The 27468-nt window shown below is 34.6% G+C and overlaps 6 protein-coding genes across 7 annotated transcripts; 2 read left to right on the forward strand and 4 right to left on the reverse strand.

The window, feature by feature from the left end:
- The first annotated feature begins 2417 nt into the window (after positions 1 to 2417).
- LOC105765300 (endoglucanase 6) lies at positions 2418 to 6284 on the forward strand. The gene is made up of 9 exons (XM_012584314.2): positions 2418 to 2846; positions 2934 to 3146; positions 3261 to 3461; positions 4007 to 4096; positions 4257 to 4421; positions 4563 to 4847; positions 4958 to 5306; positions 5398 to 5472; positions 5562 to 6284. Exons 1-9 carry the CDS (start codon positions 2643 to 2645, stop codon positions 5858 to 5860), a joined length of 1881 nt encoding a protein of 626 aa, XP_012439768.1. The 5' UTR covers positions 2418 to 2642; the 3' UTR covers positions 5861 to 6284.
- A 112-nt stretch (positions 6285 to 6396) lies between these two features.
- On the reverse strand, positions 6397 to 8348 carry LOC105762278 (long chain acyl-CoA synthetase 4). The gene is given in 9 exon segments (XM_052625816.1): positions 6397 to 7019; positions 7022 to 7034; positions 7156 to 7203; positions 7205 to 7339; positions 7429 to 7568; positions 7656 to 7729; positions 7731 to 7899; positions 8013 to 8130; positions 8223 to 8348. Coding segments are annotated over 9 exon segments (855 nt in total). The 5' UTR covers positions 8286 to 8348; the 3' UTR covers positions 6397 to 6924.
- A 183-nt stretch (positions 8349 to 8531) lies between these two features.
- LOC128035603 (long chain acyl-CoA synthetase 4-like) lies at positions 8532 to 9496 on the reverse strand. Its single transcript, XM_052625817.1, has 4 exons — positions 9292 to 9496; positions 9022 to 9132; positions 8857 to 8941; positions 8532 to 8671 (listed from the first exon to the last, which is right to left on the reverse strand). The coding sequence occupies exons 1-4, from the start codon at positions 9400 to 9402 to the stop codon at positions 8640 to 8642; spliced, it is 339 nt and encodes a 112-aa protein (XP_052481777.1). The 5' UTR covers positions 9403 to 9496; the 3' UTR covers positions 8532 to 8639.
- Positions 9497 to 10290: 794 nt separating this feature from the next.
- Positions 10291 to 14710, reverse strand: LOC105765302 (mitochondrial inner membrane protein OXA1). The gene is made up of 10 exons (XM_012584316.2): positions 14543 to 14710; positions 13848 to 14349; positions 13244 to 13334; positions 12694 to 12741; positions 12461 to 12519; positions 11825 to 11900; positions 11594 to 11725; positions 11386 to 11493; positions 10995 to 11049; positions 10291 to 10887 (listed from the first exon to the last, which is right to left on the reverse strand). The coding sequence occupies exons 2-10, from the start codon at positions 14324 to 14326 to the stop codon at positions 10604 to 10606; spliced, it is 1332 nt and encodes a 443-aa protein (XP_012439770.1). The 5' UTR covers positions 14327 to 14349; positions 14543 to 14710; the 3' UTR covers positions 10291 to 10603.
- A 427-nt stretch (positions 14711 to 15137) lies between these two features.
- LOC105765303 (RING-H2 finger protein ATL22) lies at positions 15138 to 18162 on the reverse strand. Its single transcript, XM_012584317.2, has 2 exons — positions 17237 to 18162; positions 15138 to 15634 (listed from the first exon to the last, which is right to left on the reverse strand). The coding sequence occupies exons 1-2, from the start codon at positions 17910 to 17912 to the stop codon at positions 15219 to 15221; spliced, it is 1092 nt and encodes a 363-aa protein (XP_012439771.1). The 5' UTR covers positions 17913 to 18162; the 3' UTR covers positions 15138 to 15218.
- A 3018-nt stretch (positions 18163 to 21180) lies between these two features.
- On the forward strand, positions 21181 to 25145 carry LOC105765304 (uncharacterized). Of its 2 annotated transcripts, XM_012584321.2 has the most exons (7): positions 21181 to 21291; positions 21392 to 21445; positions 21579 to 21711; positions 22196 to 22354; positions 23196 to 23456; positions 23930 to 24598; positions 24803 to 25145. In XM_012584321.2, exons 3-7 carry the CDS (start codon positions 21631 to 21633, stop codon positions 24887 to 24889), a joined length of 1257 nt encoding a protein of 418 aa, XP_012439775.1. In that variant the 5' UTR covers positions 21181 to 21291; positions 21392 to 21445; positions 21579 to 21630; the 3' UTR covers positions 24890 to 25145. The 2 variants fall into 2 exon arrangements, with proteins under 2 accessions (XP_012439775.1, XP_012439774.1); XM_012584320.2 differs by lacking the exon at positions 21181 to 21291 and having other exon boundaries at positions 21302 to 21445.
- Positions 25146 to 27468: the final 2323 nt, after the last annotated feature.

Here is a 27468-nt window from a genome sequence, read left to right on the forward strand (position 1 = left end):
AACTTTCTAATCACTCATTTATAAATAAATGCAAGTTATATTATTTTCTAATGAAAATTGTTAGTTTTTGTTTAATATTTACTTCTTTAATTTTTTCCTTCTATTAAATTTATCAAAGTGATCAACTTTACATATTTTAACATTATTTATTTAGTTTTGTATATTATATAAATTACTGAATATATATATATAAATAAAAGAGAAATAACATACTATGAAATTAGAAAGCAAAACTCGAGGCTTGAATATTGAAGATCATAAAACATAAACTTGTTAAATGACAGTTGGTATAAAATGTTGATAACGAAAATTGGTATATCATGTATATATATAACAAATAGGGGTGAAGTCAGAACCATTTTTTAGGGGGCCGAATAAAATTTTAATTTTTAATAGTCTATATCTTTATAATTTTTAAAGGATTAAATTAAATTTTTATGATTTTAGGGGGTCAAAGTGTAACTTTACCTTTACTAATTTAAAGTTTTAAAAATTTTTAAAGGACTTAAGTAGTAATTTTTCATTTTAGGGGGTCGGGGCCCCTGTCAACCCCCTTAGATTCGCCTCTGATAAGAAATGTAATAAATGCTAGCATGTGAAAGATCATGTGAAACGGTCTAAACAAGCTTGACGGTCAATATGGATATGAAATGAATCAATAGATTCGAAAATGAAATGAATATGTGAGAAATGAAAGTGAATGTAACTTCTTGATAGAAAACATGGTATGATATATTCATATGAATTTGTCAAATGAGATAGTGCATGAATTGGTGCATGAGGCATGAATGGTAAATTGAATTGTGGAGAACTAATCATGTTATGATTGCATTATTTTCATGTTATGTATATTTTTTTAGTGATTTGAATCATGAAAGTATCATTGAGCTTTATCGCTCAGCATATGATTTGTTTATTCCATGCGTAGGTATATCAGTGAATCTCGAGGTCTCGATGAGTAAAACAACATTCAGATCGCAGCTCTCCATTCATCAAAGTTAGTATAGTCTCATTTTGTTGTCAATAAGTGACATGTACCTAAGGTTAGGTCAATCTTAAATTGCGAGTAGTCATTTTGGTACTTTAGGTGGAAAATGTTATTTTGAATGTGAGCATATGAATTGTAAGTATATGTGTATGAAACATAGGATTCAAATGGATTTAGATATGCTTAAAATAATATGTATTAAGTTGTTATGAATGTCAATGAAGTTAATCAATATTTGAACTAAAGTCTATGATGAGTTAAATGATATTTTTTGGCCCTTAAATTAATTAAATTATGTAAATGGTAAGTTTGAGTTAAATGTTGCAAAGCTAGGGGAAACTACCTCTGAAGTCGCAACATTACCTCTTTGATATCGCAACATCAAGCTTTTGTTTTCATGATTGTGATTCTCCCTGTTGAAGTCGCGACATTGAATTCCCTTACCCTTAACCTCCTATTTTCGAAGTCGCGACACCACTCTATTGAAGTCGTGACGTCGAGCTTCTGTCTTTGGTGTCGCAATGTGATTCTCTTATGGTCACGATGTCAACTCAATATTTTAGAAAATTTTATATTTTAATCCCTCAATCAACACCGATTTATTAAAAGGTTCCATAAGCTCATCTATAACATGGATTTGATTAAATAACATGTTACAATTGAGAATTGAATCTAATGCCTTGCCTAAATTATTTATTTGATATGCAAATGAAGTTGTAGTTGCTTCAGTAAATAATGTGACATTTCAAATCTGACAGTCAGCTTGGGTGTAGGGTGTTACAGAAGATGTGACAAATGTCACATTTATTTATGTAATTAAGGTTTATTTTTTTACTACACCCTATAATACACTAGTTAAATTATTAACCCAAATAATTTTTCTAATTTTCATATGTATTTGACATAAGATTAATATTTAGTACAGTAACAATACACTTTTTTATTCCACAAGCAATTTTAAAAACTATCATGTGTCTATTTTTTAAATATTTTACTATACTTTACACTTATCAATCCTCTCTTGTGGAGTTTAAAATTATATTTACAATATACTAAATATTATTCTTTTTAACCTATAGAAATGAAATATCTCACTTAAATATTTTAAGATTTTATTATATAATTCCCTAAAAATTTATTATATATTATATATTTATTTTTCTACAATAAATATAAAATAGAAATTTTAAAAAATTAGCCTTAACTCCGTTCAAAGAAAATAGCAGAATTTTCTCCCCTTCTTTTTACTTCCAAAAAATACATAAAATCCACGCACACCCGAATGGTCTGTTCTTCTCGACTCCCTCACACCCCCCCCCCCCCAAAAAAAAAAAACTTAAAATTAATAAAATATTTTTCGTTTATTGATCTCTGCCTATTTCTAGCCCCTTGGTACTTTCCTCCCCTCCACCATATATAGTGGTCTCATGCTCTTCCAATTCCCCATTCTCAACGCTCCCTCTCTTTCTCTTTCTCTTTCTTCTCCTTTTCTTCCCTTTCTTTTTTTGCTTGTGGGTTTATCAGGATTTTTTCTTTCAACTGATCATTTATAACCCACATTTCACATTTTCCTCCAATTAGACTGCATTTTCTTGTTAATTTTAGGAAGTTAAAAGGAAACTTGATTTTTCTGTCCTCTGATAACTTTGAATATATGGGGAAGTTAATGAGACTCATTTCAATGGCTCCTCTGTTTCTGCTACTTTGCCTTCCTTTTGCATTTGGTGGGCATGATTATAACCAAGCTTTGAGTAAGAGTATTCTCTTCTTTGAAGCTCAAAGATCTGGTTACCTCCCCCATAACCAGAGAATCACATGGAGAGCTAACTCTGGTTTGAATGACGGCAAGGCTAGTGGGGTAAGCTAAAAGCTCCACTCTCATTTTCCTAATTGCTGAACCAATTCGAAACCAGTTTGCTCAAATTGTCTTTGAATAATTTTGCAGGTGGATTTGGTAGGGGGGTACTATGATGCAGGGGACAATGTGAAGTTTGGGTTGCCTATGGCATTCACCATAACGATGATGTCCTGGAGCATAATAGAGTACGGCAAACAAATGGTTGCTAATGGTGAGCTGGGCCATGCCATGGAAGCCGTCAAGTGGGGCACTGACTATTTCATCAAAGCTCATCCCCAGCCTTATGTCCTTTACGGAGAGGTATTCAATCACAACATGATAGAGTAACTATGAATTTAACAATTTAAATAAAAGACCCATTTCGAAAATTATTTTCGTTGCTTAATTTTGGTGTGGGTCTTATTTTTATTATAGGTGGGAGATGGTAACAGTGACCATTACTGTTGGCAAAGACCGGAGGACATGACCACCGACCGTCGTGCTTACAAGATTGACCCAAGTAATCCAGGGTCGGATCTCGCCGGTGAAACAGCCGCCGCAATGGCCGCCGCTTCCATCGTCTTCCGCCGCTCCAATCCTGCCTATTCCAGAGAGCTTCTTCGCCATGCCTACCAGGTATGGTGTTTACACACTCTTTCACAGTTCCCAAACACTGCCCTTTTCAGTCAAAAAGCTTAGACCGTAGTAAATAGGTAGTTATAGACAGTTGCTCGCTCTTTTGTAAAAGATGTCGTTATTGTTGGATTATTAACTTCATGGTTTTGAAATTGAAAATTATATAATGCGGGTAAACTTTTTCGGCGCATAATTAGGATCATTGGAGCACTTCGCTTTACGCCGTCCATCACGGCCAATTACTTCTCCTTTTGACCGTACAGATCTTAAACCAAAAGCCGCAATTTTCCCCTCACGTGCCAACATTTGTCGGTGCTCTTAATAAAACTCCATGTCCCAAAGTACCCTTGCTTCTTTTCTCAACCATAACTCAATGCTAAGTTTGGTTATCCAAGTTTTTTGGGTAATGTATGGTGTTTAAATTATTAATTTTATCTCCTTTTTGCAATAAATTGAAATAAAATTATTAATTTATAATAATTTAATTATTAAGGTATCCTTTTGGATCCAATTTACTAATAAAACTAATTATTTAACATCTCCAGCTGTTCGAGTTTGCTGATAAATACAGAGGCAAATATGACAGCAGTATCACAGTTGCTCAAAAATACTACCGATCCATCAGTGGCTACAACGTAAGCTTCTCTAATTTTTATAAAAAATTCTATCGAAACAGTGGTCAGTTACAAAGGATTCGTGTTTAAATCTTCAATTCACAAATTCGATCTTATACAAAAATATATATATGTTTTATATAAAAAATCATAATTTGCGTATACTTGAATTTAAATGTAGGATGAGTTGTTGTGGGCCGCTGCATGGCTGTACCAAGCTAGTAACAATAAATACTACTTGAACTATCTTGCGAAAAATGGTGACTCAATGGGTGGAACCGGCTGGGCCATGACTGAGTTCGGTTGGGACGTCAAGTATGCTGGGGTTCAGACCCTTGTCGCCAAGGTATTATTAGTTTTTTCAACTGTAAATTCGTTGTCTCCCATTATTGTACAATAATTGGTTATGCAGTTATATCTCATCAACATGTAGTTACTGTTTGTGGTTCAATTTGTTTTTAAGTGGTATGTTCTGCATCACCTGCAGTTTTTAATGCAAGGTGAAGCTGGTCACCATGCACCAGTTTTCGAGAAGTACCGTCAGAAGGCGGAGTATTTCATGTGTTCATTGATCGGAAAGGGTAGCCGTAATATTCAGAAGACTCCCGGTGGTTTGATTTACAGACAGAGATGGAACAACATGCAGTTCGTGACAAGCGCTTCGTTCTTGGCAACTGTCTACTCTGATTATCTGACTTCCTATAGGGGAAGCTTGAAGTGTGCTGCTGGCAATGTTGCACCATCGGAGCTTCTTTCTTTTGCGAAATCTCAGGTGATTTATCGATCTCTTCATGGATTTAAATCTTTATACTTCTTATAAATGGTGACCAAGTTGAGCCTTTTAACAATTTTTTCGATGTTTTGCAATGTTGAATTCTCCAGGTGGATTACCTTCTTGGAGACAATCCAAGAGCTACAAGCTATATGGTTGGCTATGGAAACAATTATCCAAGACAAGTTCACCACCGAGGTTCTTCGATTGTTTCGATCAAGGTCAACCCTAAATTTGTTGCCTGCCGACAAGGTTACGCAACTTGGTATACAAGGAAAGCTAGTGATCCTAATGTCCTCACCGGTGCTTTGGTCGGAGGGCCTGATGCCTATGATAACTTTGCTGATGAAAGAGACAATTATGAGCAAACAGAGCCTGCTACCTATAACAATGCTCCACTTCTTGGCATTTTGGCTAGATTAGCTGGTGGTCATGGTGGATACAACCAACTCCTTCCTGGTAATTTTTAACCCTATATCGCCATTTAAGTTTTATGGTATTAACTTCTTCGAGTTTTCGCATGATGATCATTACCTTGGCTTTCCTGCAGTGGTTGCCCCAGCACCTAATCCTGTCATTGCCAAACTGAAACCGGCACCGAAGCCCAAACGGACTCCAACTCCTGGTATGTTCTAGTTTCTGTTTGGTTCCATGTCTCATTACAATAAGGTATTGAATGGCAAGATCTAAACATTAGGAATTTTTGCTTTGCAGCCTCATCTTCTAGTCCAATTACTATAAACCAGAAGATGACAACTTCCTGGAATCACAAGGGCAAGACTTACTACAGATATTCCACAGTAGTGACCAACAAGTCTTACAAGACAGTAAAGGCTCTCAAGCTCTCAATATCAAAGCTTTATGGTCCCATATGGGGTCTCACCAAGTCTGGCAATTCTTATGGTTTCCCAGAATGGCTCAACACTTTACCTGCTGGAAAGAGTCTTGAGTTTGTATACATCCATGCTGCTTCTCCTGCTGATGTCTCTGTTTCAAGCTACAATTTAGCTTAATATGGAAGACATTGCAAAAAATAAAGGGTAAGTTCCAACATGGTTCTGGGGTTGTGGTGTTAGAATTTGTGCAGCTATACAGAATGCGGTCAAAGAAAAGGGTTGGTTTTCCTGTTTTTTTTTCTTCGTTGTTTGGGGATTTTCAACTCTACTTGTTGAATGGGTTATTTAATTAGGGTTCTACCAGATATTTAGTGGAAGATTGGAGGAGAAATAGATAGAATTGGGAGACAGTTAAAGAGAATGAAAATTGAGAAAGTAAACAAATTACTTCTCAATAAGATTTCAAGGAATCTGCTTTTTACTTCCTACTTACAGAACAGCAGCTGATGTCTTTTTTTGTTGTTGGTGTTGTAACTGCAAACTTTGTAGCATTATATGTTTTCCATATAAATACAGTTTGCACAACAATGTTTTGTCCCTACATTGCCTGTTCAAGATTCAGTTTGTGATTCTGTAAAGATTTCCCTATGAACTAATAAACACACCAATTAATTGGTGTCTTCTTAAACTCAGAAGCGCAGGATACCAGTCATTTTAATACTAAACTATTTAAGAGTTAAAATGTATACGCTAAGACATTACTGAATTTTTGAAATAAATAATTATTATTAAGTACACGCTAATCTTGAAAGGGAAACATCAAACATGAAGGAACAAGATTTTGCAGTCCAAAGAAAAGGAAGTGTAACTCTACCATATATTGAAACCGCTGAAAGCTATGTCAAGCATTTGGCTTGTTTGCACTCTTGTACATGTTGTCAATCACACTCTGCATCCAAACGACATTGATCATTGATCATTGATCATTGATCGTGAAAAGGATATATATATATAAGTTTCATCCTTAAATTGTTCTGCTTTCCCCTTAAATGAATCCTTAAATTCCCTAATTAATTAAATTTTATTTGTCTTTAATGGAAAACATATAATTTTTATTTGTCTATTGATGTTTCGTTTGGATTGAAAGACATCAATAAATGCAAAGCATTTATGAAAGACTTCATGGCTATTGCCTAGTTCTGTGTAAAAAGTACTTAAGCCATAACAGTATCGAAATAATATTAGAGCAGTTGAGACCTTTTCTTCTTATACGTTGGGGTGAGAGGGTCACGTTCCATGTCAAACGGGACAGGGTCAATATGGGCAGCTTTTATAATTCAAAACCTTTCAGCTGAAACAAAGTACAAAGGTTCAATTTCCATTTTCTTTCCCCCTGGCATGAAGATAAGTGTTCGCTTTAATAGTGGCTGAACAAATATACCGTGAAGTACAAAACCCATTGAATGACAAACCTTTTTCTCTTTTCCAATCTTTGAGAGCTCCTCGACTACGCACTCTTTTGGCCTTGGGATTTTGACAGATGGAATTAAAGCCACCATGTACACCATTCTCGGCAGCCCAGCTTTCAAGTGCTTGCTTCTTGGGGTTAACAACAGCAACGAGGAAGGACTCAAAGCTGTTCCCATAAATCCAGATCTAAAAAATCGATGAAAGACACGATCACGGTCGAGTTAAGAGACTGCAATGAATGATATAAGTACTGAGGAGAGGAACAAAGGCATTACCGAATCAATAACAGATGCAAGACCAAAAACATTCTCCAGATTCTCAACTGCAACATATTCCCCTTGTGAAAGCTTAAAAATGTTCTTCTTTCGATCAATAATTTTCATACTTCCATTTGGTTGCCGCTCACCAACATCCCCTAATGCATAAACATGATGAAAAGAATGTCAACTCAGAGACAATGGTAATAGAAACTTGATTTATTAAGAGGCAAGAATTGACGGACCTGTGAGGAACCATCCATCGGCGAATACCTCATTGGTGAGGTCTTCACGTTTGTAGTACCCTGAAAATAGTGTCTCCCCTGACACAAATTTCCCCACGTGGTATGCTTGCAAGAGCATCGTATCCCATTTCAGGGACAGATTCTAGGCATCTATCTACGTTTGGTACTGGAGGACCCACAGTACCAAGCGTAGACAATTCATTCGGTAACGAGACAAACGTCCCTGCACAAGTCTCGGTCAGGCCTACATTCAGATCCAAACAAAATTGATCAATGTTGATGTTGCAGTAAGTGTGCATAATCGGTAAAGAAAAAAGAATCACATATACAAAAAGGCTAATTTCTAGGATGATATACCATATCCTTGCGGAACATGACAACATGCAACCCCTCGCAGGAACTCTTCGACATGATCAGAAAGAGGTGCTGCGCTAGATAGAATGAGCCGTACATTCCCTCCCAACCCGCTATTTACCTGAGAAGATTACATATATGAACGAGATTCAAGTTAGGTGATCGAGATGCAAGGACCTGTGTGGATGATATAACAATGAAGTCTTTAATCACCTTACTCAATACAACTCTGTCACAGATAAAAGATGCATCTTCATGTTTAGTGCCCTTCTTCATGTTACCGAATTTGCTGTCAGGGTTATCATAGATGTTAGAATCAAATAACAATAAAGAAAAATTTGGAAACCACTTTCCATAAACGGAATTATGTAAAACAAAAGCCAACAACCGTAATCAAAAGCTCCATTATAAAGCTTAATGCTGAAATGATTGAGATAATCCTATTTTTATTGAAGCCAATATCCTTTGTTCTTGATACCTGGTGGGTCCATGGTGATAAAATTAACTTCCCTGTTACTTTTAGCCTTTATTTGTTACTGGAATTCGGCAGATACAATGATCTGCTTCACATAAGCAAACTTAAAAAATGAATATAACTGAGTATGCCACATCAAACAGCGTCTTAGACAATTAGCTTCCCCCAGAAACCTTCTGTAGTAAACCTGATGATGTACGGAAGTTATGACAGTCTCAGAACAGATAATGCATTGCACTCTAAACTTCACAGATAACCCAAAAAGACATTCCCTATTCCAGATTCATAAAACCTCTTCACCTTTATAAATGATTAGAAAAAAAAGCTGGAAATCAGTCTCATCAGCACATTGAGGAATATAAGAAAGTTTACCTGAATGGACTCTGTCTAACACACGAGGAACCGCACAGAAGATACTTGACTTTAGCTCAATATCATCAACCAATAGTTTCACATCCTGAATATGCAACAAATAAGCAAGTGATAATTTGAGTAAGCTCTTATATCTTAGATATAATTTCAAATTATCCTGCTCACCCCGCGGCAGAATCCCATTAAGGCACCTCGAGAAATGAAAAACTCCTCAATCACCCGGTCAAATATATGTGCAAGAGGAAGATAAGAAAGATATACATCCTTCTCAGTCAACTGTAAAATTTTACAAGAAAAAAAAAACAAATGAGAGGGAAAAGCAAAAAAGAGAAAAATCATTAACTCAAAATTTAGAGTTGGGAGAAAAGAAAGGCAAAATGAAATGACCAGTAAAACAATTTGTCCTAGAATAAAAAATTTCAATGAAAAGATCACCTCCTCATTTACACACTCTACCAGGTGTTTCACCCCTGCTATAAGAGTAACAATACTACAATTTGAAATCATCACTCCCATGGGATCACCAGTGGTTCCGCTAGTATACATTATTGTGCAGATATCACTTTTCGTCCTCTCTGGAAGATCAAATTGTTTACTTTCTCCCTGCAAGAGTCATACATCAGAACTTGAACAAGAAATATTTGTCACCTGCAAGTTAAAATGCAGTGTAAGTTATAGTAAATAAGCAAATTAAACTAGCAAATATGCATGACATATGGTTATCTAATGATATTCGACTTAGCAATTCGTATATTTGTGTCGTGATCATGTTTTTTCTTGTGTCATAATCATGCTCAAGTTATGTTACATTTACATAACTTTTGACAAATTAATAATTTGTGTTATATAGATTTTAACATGTTGTGTTTGTGTTTCTCTGTCATGTCAGGTCATGTTGTAGTTATTATTTGCTAATAAATTCAAGAGGAGAAGAGCAGCCGAGTGCCTACCAATTGCAAAAAGTCTTCCCAAGAATATATTGCCAAACTATGCTTAGCTTCTGCTTTTTGCTCAGGTGTTACCTTCCCAAAACTAACAATTGCTGTGTGAAAAACATACACGCACAATTGCAGAAAAAATATTTCTTACACACTATAAGGAGAGTAGTATCCAGCTCCCCCAAAATATATATATAATAAAAATAAATTTTAGAAAAGTGACCAAATTTAAGATTCAAACTTTTTCAAATTAAAATAACTGAAAAGAAAAAGAGTTAATGTGAGAACCATAAGAATGGTGAATATCTTCTCTTTTCTTGTTTTGGTCATTCTCAAATTAGTTTGATGTTTGATTTTCACCAATAAAATTACATGCCCATTTTATGTCCCACTGCATATTCCCTTTATTTAATTGTGACACGTAATCTTTTTAAATAAAAATTTATTTGCATAAAATAATAACACTACAATTTGAATAATAAATATTACATTCGCATTGAATTCATAAGTGAAATTTAAATATTATTCTAATCCCCTCAATAGTGTCATTTAATTTGCTTCCCTAAGTAAAGCACAAATGCAGCGAATATATCAGTTATCCGGTACAGGCAAAAATCCCCAAATTCCGGAGAAAATAGAAAACCTCAAAACTCCCGAAATGAATATAAACTAATTCACTGTCATTCTTGTTTATATGACTACAAAAATTAATACATGATGCAAATTTCTAATATAAATATTACTATTACTCATTAGTTATAAAACTAATATCCTCAATGGCAGTTCAATTTCCGGAAGAATAGCTTTTCTCACCTCTTCTTGTTTTTCTTCCTTCCTTTTACTTGTTTCTCTAAATTTCTAAGCCTCTGATTGATGGTCGAAGACGAAGAAGATGAAGATGATGTTATTTGATTCGCAACTTTTGTAGGTTCAATGGGCAACGAGGTAGACTGCTGTGATGCGGTTTTGGCTTGTTTGAGAGTTTGTTTGAGAGCCGTATACAGATCAATAGAAGGCTGTGGTGTAGTAACAACTGGTTGCTTCGGTATTTCCGGAACACCTAAAGCCTTCTTCACTCCAGGAGCCTTAAGCACTGAAAAAACAAACAAATAAAGGGCATGATATATAGTCATATTCAGAAATCTCGGAAAAGCAAATCAAATGTTTAGTCGATGGATAGCATGAAATTTACGGACTCACCTAATCCATATCCAAGGGAAAATATATTCGATGTGATCCAATAACAAAATATGGCCTGTCAAGTAAATGAGATGAAAATGATCATCATTAAGTAAATATTCAGAGCAATTAAATCTCCAGAGAAAGTTGTTTTCTGTCAATCTCGCATTGCACCCAAAGTTTCTAGACTTCTAGGAGTTACATAGAGCTCATCAACGGTACCATTTGCGAAAACCAGCAAAAATAGTGCACTAGCTTGTTATAGTAGGCAAGGCGAACATACTATACAAGCTTGTTAAGGGAAACAGTTATAGAAAGGCCCAGATGACCTATTCGAGTAGGAAAAATATTACTGCTATTGAGAGCTGATGGCAGACACAAGAATGTGCAGAAGCCAGCAAAGGAAGTGTACCTTCGGGAAACTCATGGTAAACGGAACTGTAAGAACAGCAAAGACCCGAGAAACATTTTTTATAGTTGCAGCAGCAGGATTCCCTTCCATGCCTTCTTGCATGTTACACTGAGGATATAAAGCATTTAATCAAAACCGATCCAACGATCGAAGAGTGTTTCAAGATGTTGCCCGATGCCTTAAGGTATCAACAAAATAGGATGCTTACCTCCACAGTTAACAAAAAAGTTAGCGCTGTCATAACCGGAAAGATGTATAAACTATCTGGAGTAGAGAGATCTGTAAACCAATATGCTCCACCGGATTTAAATGATTCCATTTTCTCAGCCATTGTTGAAATCTGGGGAAAAATCAGGTCATCAGATATAATTCTAAATGCACTATATGCAATTCTAAGACCAAACCAGTAATATTTAAGGAATCACTGTTGCTATCTTACAGCCAAGAAAAAGCTCACAAAGATGGGACCCTGAATAAAAATCCCTTTCAGCGGAGTAAATGGAGTCACGCCATATCTGAAATTATTTAAGACAAACAATGAAATTGTCAGGTTAAAAAAGATACAGTTAGAAAGACATTTAAGTGAACGACTATATCAGGCACATTTCTGATCATCCAAAAAACTAGAGAATACTACCAAATGAATTATCATCTAAAACAATTCAAGTCTAATATACACGTGCTTCTAACCTCAATATATAGAATAAATCCATTTAGTATCCTCCAAGACAGATTTTAAGGTAGATGCTGACATTAAGAACTTACCATAACTTCAGACTAAGACAGAAAACTGGAGTTTGGCTGTTACTGAAAGGGATAAGAGCACTATAAATAAATAAATTAAAAACACATTTAAATTGATGTGGAGCTCCCAGCATCTTTTACATCAACGAAATAAAAAAGTGGAATAGCATTTAAACCAGGGCCCTTCAGAAAGTTAAAGAGATAATAGCATAAAAAGCCAACTAACTGATTTTTATGATTCAATCATGGAACCAAAGGGCGTGCAAACAATTTATTATGACAAGTACTCGCAACAGACATACAGGCTTGTTCTAATGAAAAAGTGGCTTACTCCTTGAAAAGCTTTTGCATTTCATTTTGACCTTCAGCCATTGACAAGGCATCACTACCCTGCACAAAAATAAGTAGAAAAATTGTAAAACTCATTCATAGCATCACTGTAAAACGTCCATGGAATCTGAACATGCTCTGCAATTATGGACAGCAGCAGATAACAGCATCCTATTTATAGAGTATAGATTGTTCAAAATAATAACACCACTACAGCAGGAGCTGACACCAGACCTTGCTTGACATCCGCTCCTTGACTTCCTCCAAGCGTGGCCTCATTAGCTGCAGGGCAAACACAAACTAGTGAAGATGGATATCAATACTTAAATGATTAGGAAGATCACTTTTGTTAATCAAGCTATTAGTAGTCTATCAGTTTCAAAACTTAAGTCACTTACAAGAAGAAAGGCCAAATTTTTTAAAACATTCCTTTGTCCATGACCATGTCATAGTTTTTTCCTTTTGGCATGCATGCTAGGCAAACCATTTTTTTTTTTTTTTTTGAAGGGGGGGGGGTGCACCAAAATGTACAATTCAGCAGAGGCAGGCTAAATTTTCAGGAACTAGGACACTAAGGTGAAGTCTCTCAGTTCTTTCTCTTTGTTTTGCACTATTAACAATGTCTGAAAGGCAAGATGCCATCCAAATGTTAGTAGTACTATTAATATCAAAATTAGGTGAAGTGTATAAAAAAGATGAAAGTGTATACCGATAACCCAGAAGTAAAATAAAAGATTGGAGTGTATATAATTAGGGCATAAAAAAAACAATTAAAATTACCCACCGTCATTTTTGTGGTAGCTTTAAGTTGATTTATCAAAAGTGGAACGGTTGCACTTCGAATCAAAAGCGTTGTCACTACTATGGAAGCCCACCTGAAATCAATAATACACTGATATTGTTAAAAGATTAAACAAAGGTTCTATTCTCAACATTGCAATTTATTAAAACTTTGATATTAGCATAAACGAAGAAGTCAGAAGATACGTATTTCACAAGATGCATGCATAGATTCACATCAGGATTCCTTTTCATCATGTTGCAAATCATAACTTTAATTCAACCTCATAATAATGAATTGATTTTACTAGATACTTAATGATCAAATATAACGAAATGAATATAGCATGCAAGTTTAACCAGTGTCCTACAGACAGGAATCCTTATATTTATAGCTCGGTAGTTTATGCTGTCACCTTTTCATCATCTGAATTAAGGCCTGGATAGATAGTTCGAGCAATCACTTTTGAAGACAATTAATTAAATCATTGCATTAGAGAATTGGTAGTTCAACAAATGGCTGAAATCATTAGCATTGCACATGCCCTTCGTTCTTAATGAACATGCATAACTGAAGAAAATAACAATAAGTAACTACAGCAACTTACCAGTTGAAGCCTGTAAAAGAATGAACCGCATCAATAACATACTGCAATGTAGCAACTGGTAACCAACAATCAGCAGCAGCAACGGCAACCTCATTCACAGCAGGAACCTGCGAAGTCACAGCTTCAATGGCAGTATCCTTAAAAGCTTCCGCAACATCAGTCATAAGCTCGACCTCTTTCGCCCCATCATTAACCTTAGTCGACATAAACCGACCAAAAGAGACACCAGTGCCAGGGAGAAAGGCTAGTTGGGAACATCTTCTATCATGGAACAATACACCACAAAGCCCCGAGGATGAATTACTAAACCCAGTTCCAAAAGATCTTTGTTGACCAAAATTACGAGGCTTTTGTGTAGATTGAGGCTCGGTAGAAGGATGAGTCTTACGGTCATCATCATGGAAAATGTAGGCAAACGATGGTTGATACCGTCTAGCTATTAGGGTTGCTCTACTGTAAAGGCTACGGCTAAACGCCATTGATACGAAGAATAAAAATTCCTCTAATCAAACGAAAATAAGAATGTTCGAATTAAAACCATAACCAGATCAAGATCAAAATTAAAACATCAAAGAATTTCTCGAGATTCGTTTATAATTCCAGTAAAAAATCACTAAAAACTAGCAATACAATAAGATTCCTGAAGCTAAAATCAAGGACTTAAATAATACTTGAACGAAGAAGCAAACACTCACCGTTTCAATCTCCGGCGATCGAAATAGAGAAGGGTTTTTTCCAGGTGCCGTTCCGACAGAGCAGGGTTTAACAGCCCGATTTTTGTTTCCTCGAACACTGCAGTTCTTTTATTCGCCCTGAACGTAGTGTGGGTTTTCGAGGGTAATCCCGTCCTCTTATGATGGATAGAATGGGCTGCCTTTGACAATTTTGGGTCCATATTAGCCCAACCATTAGCTGTAATTATATTTTCCAAAATAATCGCATTTATGAAAACTAATTATTTTTTTATATAATATTAAAAATAGGAGAATATTTATCTGAGTGAGTAATTTTTTTATATTGTTATTAGGGTTTTTTTAATTAAAAAACAAAACCCCTTAAAGTCTTCTGATTCACAAGCTTTAAAAATATGATTAAAAAGATGCGGAAATCAATTAAATCGTATTAATTAAGTCTACATTGATTGTTTGGTTGTTGTTTGCCCATTGGACCCTAGGCATTAAAGATTGTGAGCCCAAACTCGGGCTTCCAATTTGGAACTTGGTTGTATCTCTTCTTTATGGTTTTATACTCACGAGAGGGGAAAAGCTTCTCTTTCTTTTTCAATAACAATTTAACGTAAAATAATAAATCTCATTTTCTTTAAAGAATTAGAATGGAAGTACATGTTATTGTTTTTAAATTCAATCATTATTATGGTGATATTAAAGACCTAGATAAGGTAATATTCGAAATAAGTTTCGGGGAACTACGACATAAAGGACACACAACATTTAATTTCAACCACTCATCAATACAAGCGGCATGGAAGTAATGGTTGCAGTCTGGAATAGTTCGTAATATCTCTTTAGCTTGGTATTCGCTAAGACAAATAGAGCAAATATTATCACTCGGCCGTGTTAATCGTCGACTTTCACCTAACAACGTTATCGGATATGATTCGAGGATTTGCCCATCAAGACCTTTGACAACCATGACCGAAGATGCAGTCAAGTTCAGATTTTGATGATCCTCAACCTTGCCACGGAGGTAAATTACAAGGCCGAGGATGAACGAGAAGGGTACTCCCACACCAAACACTATGGCTAATTTAGTACTCCTTGTAAGACCTATAATTAATGAAAAGAATACTAGTTAATGAAAAATGTAGTAATGTGGGACAACAAAATGTTAATGCACCATTTATTAAGCAAAAAGAAAAGAAAAAAGAAGCAACATTCGTGTTCTTCATTAGAGAACAGTTTGGCCCGTCATAAATGTCAGATAAATACCCAATAGCACCCTTATGTACTAGTGTCATAGGCTGCAGTTCAGAGCTCGTGACCGTCGCACCAAATGCACCTAATGGAGGTCTATTGTTTAGATGGGGATCATTTGGCCCACAAGAACTGGCCCAATTCAAGAAGTTGTTGGAGAAGCCTATCAGATTGAAGCTTGATTGGCCCGATAATGAAGATATGACAACTTAGGCTAATTTGGTAACTAATCTTAGAAGACTGAGGGAATCATATATTGTAAAAATTATATTAGATTTGATATGACATATCTTGTAAATCTCTAAAATCAAGGGATATGATTAATCTCGTCCGTCGATGTAAACGTATCTTAATCGTCGGTTTTGGGGGAGCTCAACTATAAATAGAGAGCCTCCCCCTCATTTGTACTCACTCCCTTCATTATTTCATTATTCTTTGTGAATAAAAGAATATTGAGAGCATTTATTCAAACACTTTGTGTGCGCTCTTTCTGTTGTTATTTGTAGCTTCTTTAGGTATAAATCGTTTCCGCTCTTCAACTTGGTGCCTTGTAGGAGTTCTTAAGGAATCCTCACTTGAGTAAAGGCTGACTTAGACGAATTTAGACGAACAAATCGCCTAAGACAACACAGATCATGAGGCAAAAGATTTAGTCCCGCGACACTCGTGGTTACATCATCAATTAATAGATGGAGACCTCAACAGCAAATTGAAAATTGCTTCTGTAATCACGTATACCCAATTCTCGTCTTTGTTCACTGTATTCAAGACTCATTTAGAAACATGTGTTTTGTAAGCAAAATTAAAAAATATATATTTGTTATTAATTATTAATTTTATTTGCATTAACATGTTCATTGTACCAAAGAAACAAACATGTCTCTGTCGGGAAAAGAGAAAAATGAAAACATGTTATTCGTGCAAGGAATTAAAGCTACAGTCAAGAGTGTGAAAAATGTGGCAATCAATTGGTATTTTTCTTTCGACTTTTCTATTATTTGGATCACATCTAAATTTGTGATCAATTTATTACTTATATTTAAAGCTAGTGTTCCAAATATATATTTTTTAAAATTATAATTAATGCTATTATAATAATATTTTTGTTTTTCATTCTTTTGTATCTATCTTTATATAAAATAATTAAAATTACAAATCCAATAATTAGACGAGTATTTAATAATATTAAAATATAAATTAATTGTCACTCTACTTATATTTATTATTAAATAAAATTTAAATCAAAATAATTTAAAAATAAAATGTTTTTTCAAAGTGCATTGTTCTACGCATTATAATCAGGTTTAAAGTCATGTGGTTTTTGGTGATTATATTAATTTTGCATTTTATATTTTTTGTTATGTATATTCATTATACTTACTTTATCTAATGTTATCAAATATGGGCATTTTCGATCAAATTAACCAACTTGTGTCACTGCAAAATAGAACATACCATCATTAAACCCGCCGGAGCATCCGACATCCGTTCCCGTATCATTCTTGAACATGCAAGTCCCAGCCCTGCTTTCGCACAGCTTGCAATCAGGTTCATTCCATGTCAATATGAAACCATCTCCTGGATCCGACCAATCAGACAACGAAAGTGGAAGCAAAACCTTTGCCATCTCCGAACACGATGTCGACAATGATGCAGGCAAATCAAGCCGTTCCGTTGGTATAGCCACGACCGAAAAATCCTTGCCGCTAAGACAAGAGATGAGTTTTGCTTCAGCCAGTTTTGGTACAGTCGATGAAGCAGAGGAGCAATTGAAAAACGTGTAGCTTCGAGGCTCTAGCAAATCGAAAGGAGTGCCGGCTAGATTAAGTCCCTGAAGAATACGTCTTGGGGCACAAGAATCCGGGTCTTCGATCCATATGTTTTGGAAGGTATAGTCGATGTTTACGACGGTGAAGCCGCCGGAAAACGGCAGCGTGAGGATGGCATGTGTTTCGTTTTTACACGAGAGGTCTAACCGGGGATACCCGCATCGACCCGGCTGGGTGTTGAGGCGGAAAGGAAAGCGAATCAATTGAGTCCCACACAAAACAGGGCAAACTTCAACACTTGTCGATGGTTGAAGAGTGAACATTAGAAAGATGGAGAAGAAGACAATTTCAGTGAGAGCCATTGCTTAAGAATTTTATAGTTACTCGAGATGATCCAAAGAAAATGAGACAATAAAATATATAATATAATCTATCGAATCTATAAATAACGAACTAGTTAGAATTATGAAGTTCAATGAAACGGGACAGAAAAATTCGAAGATTCATGTAGCAGCCATTGCAAAAACTTTTAAGGTTTGGTGTGAACTGTGGACTACTTGATTATTCAAACTTAGCTGCATGAAGCATTCTGTTCCGACACTACAATTAATACTATTAATGAGACTTGAAATGACAAGTTGCATTGGTTTTAAGTCACTGGCCAATGCAATAAACGTGAAAATAATGCATGCAGCTAGGTATCGTCCTGTAAATTTGACAATGGCTTGTTACTCCCATTCTCTTTTTGCTAGGCCTGGCGTTGGATCTTTAAGACTTGGGTTTGGACTCGGCCTTTGCAACAAACCTTGTGCTTGTTGGTTTTGACTCCAGCGTTTCTTTGTATTATTATTATGCTTGCTTGTACCAATGCACAAGTCTATATCCCATGTCTCGTGGGCTGATGTTTTCTTAGCAAAGTTTGGTTCAATGGGCGTTTGCTTTGGTGGTAGGAATGTGGCCTTCGTTTTCTCTCATGTTTCCTTCGTTGGTCTCTATGCTTTTGGTCTTTGTTTCACTTTTATTGAAGATTTCTTTAAATGTACGGTGCTATTACTTAATTATTATAACGGTGAGATTAAAATTAATGATGAAATGTTTAAATTCAAATATAGCATTAGTAGTGAGATGAAAATGTAAAATGACTATTAAGAATGTTAAGTTAAAATATGTAATAGAATATCAAAATATTTTACAAAATATATTTAAATTATATTATATTTATGTTAAATTATAAAAAAATATTTTTATTAAAAATTAAATTATTTTAAAATTATATTGCGTGTGTTAAATAAAATAAATAATAAAGGAAGAATTAGAGGGATAAAATAATAATTACCCATGTTTTTGGACTTCCAAGTAAATTCGCCAGAGCTTTTAACTCCAGCCAATATTTTAAGCTACAATGAGGTGAGAAATGCTCATTGTTGTGCTGCTAAACATCTCAAAGCTGTGTTTCAGTTCAATTTTTTTACTCTTTAAATCTCACCGCATTGGAACCCATTGGTGATCCAAGGGCCCTGATTGTTTGTTTTGGCCATTTTGGGATGATGATCTCTCTGCTGTTGGTGTTGGTTGGAGCTTCTTCGATTCATCTCAGTGCTGTACTACTCCTTTGGTTTCTCATCAATGGATGTTTATTTTCTCACAATGTTAAATTTTAAGGATAATATTTAGTACACAAGTTTCTTAAATAGTGTTTGAAGAGTAATTTAATAATTGAATTTGAGTGTAATTATTTATAATTATACAAGAACGATATGTTTGGGTAACTAATATAATGAGTGGGTACCATTGAATTTGGTGTAATTGAAGCACAATTGGAGTAATTACACAATTAATTACACTCAAATTTAAATTTTAAAAATATTTTATACAATTTATAAAAATTATATTATAAACATGAGTATTTGAGATGATTATGGTATACATTTTCTTATATTATAAATCGTAAAAAATATATTATAAAAATAAAATGTGTATTTTATAAAGTTACAACAAATAAACATATTATTTGAATCCTAAAATTTTATAAATTTATTATCAAAAGTTTATTATAAAAATAATTTACACGTTATAAATGTGTTATAATATATTTACTTATAAAATTTATGGTCAATAAGTATAGACATATCTCGTTTCTATGTCCATGCTACATATGATGCTTATTTTTCTTGTTAGTTTTATTAGTTTTTGTATTATCGATTACTTTTTAGATTAACATAATATATATGATGATTAGATTTTAAAATTTCAATAAAATATAAGGATTAAATTATAAATAAACGAAAAGTATAAAATCATTGTGCACAATATAGCCTTTAATTTTTTTTGTAATTAAAAAAAAATCAATCTAAGGGGAAACATAATTCATAACCATACTATTTAATAAAATAATTTTTCAATCTCGTAAAGGGGTAATTTACCAGAAAAAGCCCTTTTTTTTCAAAATTTACCGAAATGGGCCGATTTTTTGATTATTTATCGGAATGGGCCATTTTCCGCGAAATCGCGTCCACGTCAGCGCGATGTCAAGGTACATGGCAGGACATCGCGTCCATGTCAGCGCGATTTGCTGACATGGACGGAAATCGCGCCCTAGGGGACGCGATTTGCTGACGTGGCATGAACAGTTTATGTTTTTAAGCTTGAAAAACTTTGAAAGGCCATAACTTTTGGCTCGGTTGCCCGATTGAGACGATTTTTTTTTATTTCGAATAAATTTTCGAGATCTACGCGTTGACAAACTACTTAGAGATGAATAGGGACTAATTTGTAAAGTATAGTTTGTTAGTTACGAGTATAGGGACTAAAGTGTAATTATTTCAAAATTAGCATGAAATTTTTGTATTTAAGAATATTTGAATGTTATAGAAGGATGAAATTGAATTTGAATTGAAAAACGAAGCTTAGATTTGAAAATATGACTATTTAGGTTTTAGGGACTAAATTGAATAAAATGGAAAATTTTAGGGAACTTTCTCAAAAGTGGAATGAGCTGACTTATACCTATAACAGGATGATATAAGACAATTCTGTAAAAAAAGATCCGGTGTTTACTTCAAATAAATAAGGAAAATAATGATTTGAATGTTTCAAAATTCAATTTTAAACCGAAAAAATCAAAATTTAGGGGCAAAAAATGATCTTTTTCGATGAAAACTGCGGCAAACCACATTCGGCTGTTTGTCAGCGCGTAGATCTCGAAAAGTTATTCGAAATAAAAAAAAACTCGTCTCAATCGGACAACCGACCTAAAAGTTATGGCCTTTCAAAGTTTTCCAAGCTTAAAAACATAAACTGTTCATACCACGTCAGCAAATCGCGTCCCCTAGGGCGCGATTTCCATCCATGTCAGCAAATCGCGCTGACGTGGACGCGATGTCCTGCCATGTACTCTGACATCGCGCTGACGTGGATGCGATTTTACGGAAAATAGCCCATTCCAATAAATAATCAAAAAATCAACCTATTTCGACAAATTAAAAAAAAAAGAGCTTTTTCTAAATTTACAGAACATAATAATTCAGAGTGAAAATTTCCAAAATTCCGTAAATCAAGACGCAAGAAAATGAAAAATCCTAATTTCACAATAAAACACCACGTAACCATTGAATACATTTTGGAAGATAAATGAGAAAGCAAATTGGAGGGAACGGACCACGTAATTTGATTCCATTAGGGCACATTGTGGCGGGAAAATGACCTAACGCTTCTTAGACCCTTACTCCTATATCTTACTCGGTATATTTAAACCCTAGCTCATCCTCTCTCAATTTTTAATCCCTAATTCTTGTTCCTTTTTTTGTTTTCTCTGATTTTCTCTCTGGCGTTTGTTCAACAGGTGCTTGATACATTATCGACCGCCTCAAAATCCGTTAATTGCGGGTTTGAAAAGGTACCTTTATTCGTTTTTTCAATGTTAGGGTTTCTCATTATACGGCACAACTTCGATTCCCCAAATGAGTACAATATCCTTTTGTCGTTTTAGTTAATATTTTTCGGGTTTTTTTGTCCATATTCAACTCCAGGTTCGAGGAGTAGAGATTTTTTGTTTTTGACGGTCCTGGTGATTTGGGGGAAATGGCTGCCGATCTCGACGATGATGGTGAACAGACTGTGTCAATCAACGAGTATCTTGAGAGTATCGAAGAAGAAGAGTTGGTAAAAGCCTGTCCACCATCTTTATCTGTTTAGGGTTTTGTTTTGCAGGAATGATTGAATTTAATCAGTGCTTTTCTGTTTCGTCTGGTTTACTGACATGGGAATATTTCTTTTCCTCGTTTTATTCTTTGGCTACCAAAGATGGATAATTTTTTTTTTTTTTTTGTTTCTGGAGCTGAAATTTTGGTTGAAACATATTTAGTACATGAATTGTTGTGTGAAAGTTGATTAAAATTTGGGAAAATTTCTGGGAGACTAGCTTTATGTTGTTAATTCTATACTAACTCGGAATGCATGGTACGAGTACAAGTCTAAGATTGTTCAAATATATCATATATCCTAAATTTATATTTAAAAAAGTATTAGATGCAAATGATAATCAAGTATAAAAAGTTTGAACTAGCTATTGATTGTTTTATCTGTGCTTCCTTCAGCTATATATGCTGTTGGGCAAAATGTAACTTCTTTTCTTTTTATTCTAAAGGAGGCTGATTTGGTTTTGGGTGGAGATGAGGGCGATGAGTGTACCTATTCTAAAGGTTACATGAAGAGACAGGCAATTTTCTCATGCCTGACATGCACCCCTGAGGGGAATGCTGGAATTTGTACGGCTTGCTGCTTGTCTTGCCATGATGGCCATGAGGTATTTTCCTTTGGATCATCCTTTAAAGCGTGGGATATCCCCTCACCTAACTTTATCTCTCATTCTGAAAGCTAAGCTTTAATTCATTGCTAATAGTATAACTCTTAACATGTGAGTGAAATTTGTTAGAGGGGAAGTTTGTGTGGTGTTTTTGCTTTATGCAGGCATGACTTTGAGTTGTGTTTTATAGTTAGCTCTTTGTCGGGCATGCTCCCTGTTACAGGCTGCTTTAGCAAGTCATGTAACAGTCAATATGATGCAAAGTTGGAACTTCATTCCTATCATCATAATATTTTCAACAAAAGGAGCTTTTTCCTTTACATCATCCTTTTAAATTGGAATAACATTCAACTATTTGCTGCTGGATCAGTGTTAACTGTACTAAACATTCACACTGCCCACTGTTCCAATATCTAACTCTGCTCATTGGGAGTGGCTTCAGGGCATGTTTTTACCTGCTTCTCCTATTAATATGTTCTATAATGGAAGAACTCGTGAATTGGTTTAACAATTCTTGATTGGTTAAAACGTGGGACATGCAAGATTCTCATTTTGATTAGCTCAGATGGCCATTAGAAATTCTGCAGTCTTACTTGAGTTTTGAGTACTGAACATAAGTTATGTATGCTGTTATCAAATAAGAAAGAATTGCATGTGCTTACTTGAATGTTGGACTTAAGGTATGTATGTTGTGCTGGAAATGTTACTTGTGCCCAATTTCTCAAGGTTTTCAAGGAGAAGTACTCACTTTACTTGTCTTTCTTTGTATAACTATTCAATCCTATTATTTCTATCTGTCTACATGAATGTAAGGGATTTTCTTTGTTACCCTATGTTAAAGGTTTTGGAGCTCTGGACCAAGAGAAATTTTAGATGTGATTGTGGAAATTCAAAATTCAGAGAGTTCTCATGCAAGCTTTCCCCAAATAAAGATGTAGAGAATGTAGAGAATTCATATAATCACAACTTCAAAGGTTTATACTGTACTTGCAATCGCCCCTATCCAGATCCAGATCTCCAGGAGCAAGAAGAAATGATACAGTGCTGTATGTGTGAGGACTGGTTTCATGAGGAGCATATTAGTCTTGGTTCCCCTAATGAGGTTGGTAAGCTGGGTCGTGGTGCATATACTCAATTTCTGTATCATGGTTTTTTTTCACTAGTTTTTGCCAACAGCACAATATTTTGGTTTCTCTGTTCAAACTGTTGGCAAATCTAGAGATACCCTATTGAGTGAGTTCATGTTAATGTTTGCCATTGTTTTTCTTATACTAATTATGTATTACTTCTCCCTTTGAGGTTGGATATGGGTTTTAATTCTTTGTAAACAGTGAAAATTTGGGTAAACATGTTTTCTGATGACAATTTATTAGTTTGAACTTTGAAGGACCTTTCCATGGGCAAGTTTTTACATGATTAATATAGTTGAAGTTGAGCAATGTAAACTAGCTATATCTTGATCTTGGGCATTGAAAATGGGGAAGTGAAAAAATGTTATTTTAGCAGCTTTTGTTCTAATCTTTGAGTTATTGGTATCGGGAAATAGATTATGATCTGAAAATACTGGTATGACAGATTCCTAGAGATGAGGAAGGGGAGCCTCTATATGAGGATTTCATATGCAAGGCATGCTCAGCGGTTTGTTCTTTTCTGACTCTATATCCTAAAACCATACGGGCAACGGGGAAACAACCTGTTGCTTCTGTTGCAACTGGCAAGGATAAAAGTGTGCTGGAAGACATCCCTCCTAAAGATGAACCTGGGAAACTTGACAATGATGTGTGCTCTGACACTGTCCAAAATAATTTGGTTGCTGATATGAATCATGACTCTGTATCTGATGACAAGAAGTTTGTTGTTGGTGAAAGCTCTCAGAACAATGATAGCTCAAGTCTGTCCCAAAGTATTGCCAATTCAAATGGTACTTGTATTCTTGGAGTAGACTGGATGGCTGCATCAAGTGATTCAGAAAATAGACCCCTCTTTCTTTCTAAGAATTGGAGAGATGTCCTCTGCAGATGTGACAAGTGCTTAGATATGTACAAGCAGAAACATATCAGTTATCTACTTGACAAGGAAGATTCAATAGCAGATTATGAAAAAAATGCAAAGCAAAAGAGGGAAGAGAAGTTGCAGAAAAGGGAAGGTGCTGAATTAAATTTCTTTAACAATCTTGGTCATATAGAAAAAATGGAGATTCTGAATGGCATTGCAGACTTCAAAGATGAGTTCCGGTCTTTCCTGGTATGGCATTGATTGTGTCTTTTTGTTTTTGTTGGCATGCTTATCTTTTTGGCTTCTAACTTATAATGATTATATTGCAAGTAAGCCATGCATATATTTTTTCATGTTCCTACGTCAGATTCTTTGTTTATGCATCTTTCAAAAGCAAAATTATTGTCCGTGTGAATTATCTATTACTTGTTTTTTTTTTGTTTAAATATTTAGGGGTCAGTTGATCCTTCAAAGGCAATCACAGCAGCTGATGTCAACCAGATTTTCGAGAACCTTAAAAACAAGCGACGGCGCGTGTAGATTGAAGCTTTTTTACTGGATATTACTGCACTGGCTCAGTTTGAACTTAGACACTACTGCTTCTAATATTATGAACTATGTTGCACTTGTGTTTTGATGACTCTGTGTTAACTAGGCTTCTGTATTAGCTGAAGTTGTGCTATCTATGTTTCACAATATATATGTGCCCTGTTTAAATTAACATGCTTAGCAGGCTATCAGCAGCAACAACAGCAAGTACAATGTTAAAAGAGGTTTTTAATCTATTTTCTGTATATCTTAGGGTGTTTTTTAGTGGTGTTTGAGGGATTTTGCAGTATGCTCTAAAAAGCGTACCAAAATTTTTAGAACTTATAAAAAAATAATTAACGCGTTAGAAATATTTTGGTATGCGCTTCGAGCGTACTGTGGACTTTTCCATGGTGTTTAGCATTGACATTGGAGAACACTTTTCAAGCTGAAAGTAACACAGAACAAATAGCTTTCAAGTCAAATCAGCTTGATTTATCTTAACTATAAATTATAAATATGATTAATTTATTCAAATTAAATTTTGCAAATAATTATATTTTATGTATTATTAACGGTAACTTATCACACATTATTGTATTATATTTAATATATTTGTTAATTCTGAAGTAATAATGTCCATGCTAATAATAATGATTTTCCAATTAAGTAAATTATTTCATCACTTATAAAATATTTATCAATTTATTAGTGTTATGTTTTTATGTAGTTTTAATATTTAAAATTTTTTTATATATTGAAATTAGGTTTTGAAAACAATTTAGATTTATTACTTTAATCTGGCTAAGTTAAAACATGCCGACGCCTAACGATACGGCTGTTTCAGCCGACTTCATTTCATATTATTTAACTGCTCGTGCCCCAACTAAAAATTGATGTCTTTGGAGCTCACCAGACAAAGTAGGCGGGCAGGATCAAACCCTTATTTTAATTAAGGATGAAAGCTATGGGTTTTAAATTAAAGGAAAAGTTAGTATTAAAGGCTTAACCTTGTAGCCCCCGAGTCCCACCAAGATGCGTAGTCATTTTTGTCTTTTAAGTAAAGATTTGGGGTCTATATTATGTTGGTCACGAGACTAACAGGAAGAAGAAGGAACAGAAACAAAGCAATGGATATTCGCTTTTCTCATGTAAAATGATAGGGTTCATATGTCTTGTACAAATTTAATATCCCCGATTGCTTTCGCCTTTGTCGGGCTTTTCTTTCCGTCATTAAATCCGTTTCTCCTGTATTGACGTGGTCTAATTTGCTCTCCATTTGTTTGACAATTTATAACACTATTTAAACCAAACATTTGAATATTAGAATATGATATTTGTCAAAGCTATTATCAATAAATTTCTGAAACTAAAAACCAAAAATTAAATGACTTGAGTGAATACATCCTGCTTCAAAGTTTCAAATGAATACATTTAATTTTCCATTTGCTTTGGCAAAGAGAAAAAGGGAATTCATAAATGGTGTATGCAAATCAAATTTGTCAACACTTCATTTTAAAACGAAGTTCCAAGTAGAAGACAAAGCGTTAGGTTGCAGTTATTTCCACGAGGAAATGAAAAAAAAAAAGAGATATGGTTACATGTGTTCCCACAGTGTCTCTAACTTATTTGAAACCACTCACTCCCCACTACCTAATCTTCGGAGCCTGTCCACTACATTGTTTTGTGATTTTTATGCAAACCCTTTATTTTATCAACAACAAAATACATGGCCATTGACCAAACCATAAAATGCCAATAGCACGTAGGTAGGTTTATATTTATATTATTTGGATATGAGATGAGTGTGAGATAAGAGTTTGTATGTGTGTTTAAAATTTCTATGCTTAAACTTGGCCTCTTTTTTTTTCAAATTGGTATATAAATATGACGACGTTTTTGTCCAAATTAATATTTAAGGTAAATGACTTGAATCAATTTAAATTATGAGATGAAAGTTAGATATTAACTCGAACCAAAAAGCGAAATTAAGATTTAAATTCGAAAATGCATATTTTGTGACATATATCTAAAACATCATATCTTATACTCATTCACAATATATAACAAATACTAATATTTCAAAAAGGGGTTATATTGGAAAATTAAATTTTGTAGTTGGTTGCATCAAATAATTGTGGGGAAGTCAACATTTTTGAATTAAAAGGAGAATGATAAAATGATTAAAAACAGTAATTTTACATTTAGTATTCATCTCTTCTTTTTTTATTTTAACATACGTCAATATTCGTCATGATAACCTCAAGCACAGTGGGTTATTATAACCGTTGGCTGCCAGTTTTGTACACCCTAAATTGAAGCAACATGGTCGTCCCACGTCTACATGCATATTCCCCTATTTCATATTTACTTCAATCTACACCCTTTCGTTTTCAACACAATTCTAGAGAATACTATTTGAGTTTTTCAATCAAAACCTGGAGTTTTCATTACAAAGCACCATACATTAGTTATTAGAAAGAAGAAGGGAAAAACAATTTGTTGCAGTACTGCAGAGGATGTACTTCTTTGCAAATATTAATTATTGTTGGGTTCGATCCGTATCAACAACAAGATAATAAAAATTGAGA

Source organism: Gossypium raimondii, chromosome 12 (genome assembly GCF_025698545.1).
Source record: "Gossypium raimondii isolate GPD5lz chromosome 12, ASM2569854v1, whole genome shotgun sequence".
NCBI classification, from domain to species: domain Eukaryota; kingdom Viridiplantae; phylum Streptophyta; class Magnoliopsida; order Malvales; family Malvaceae; genus Gossypium; species Gossypium raimondii.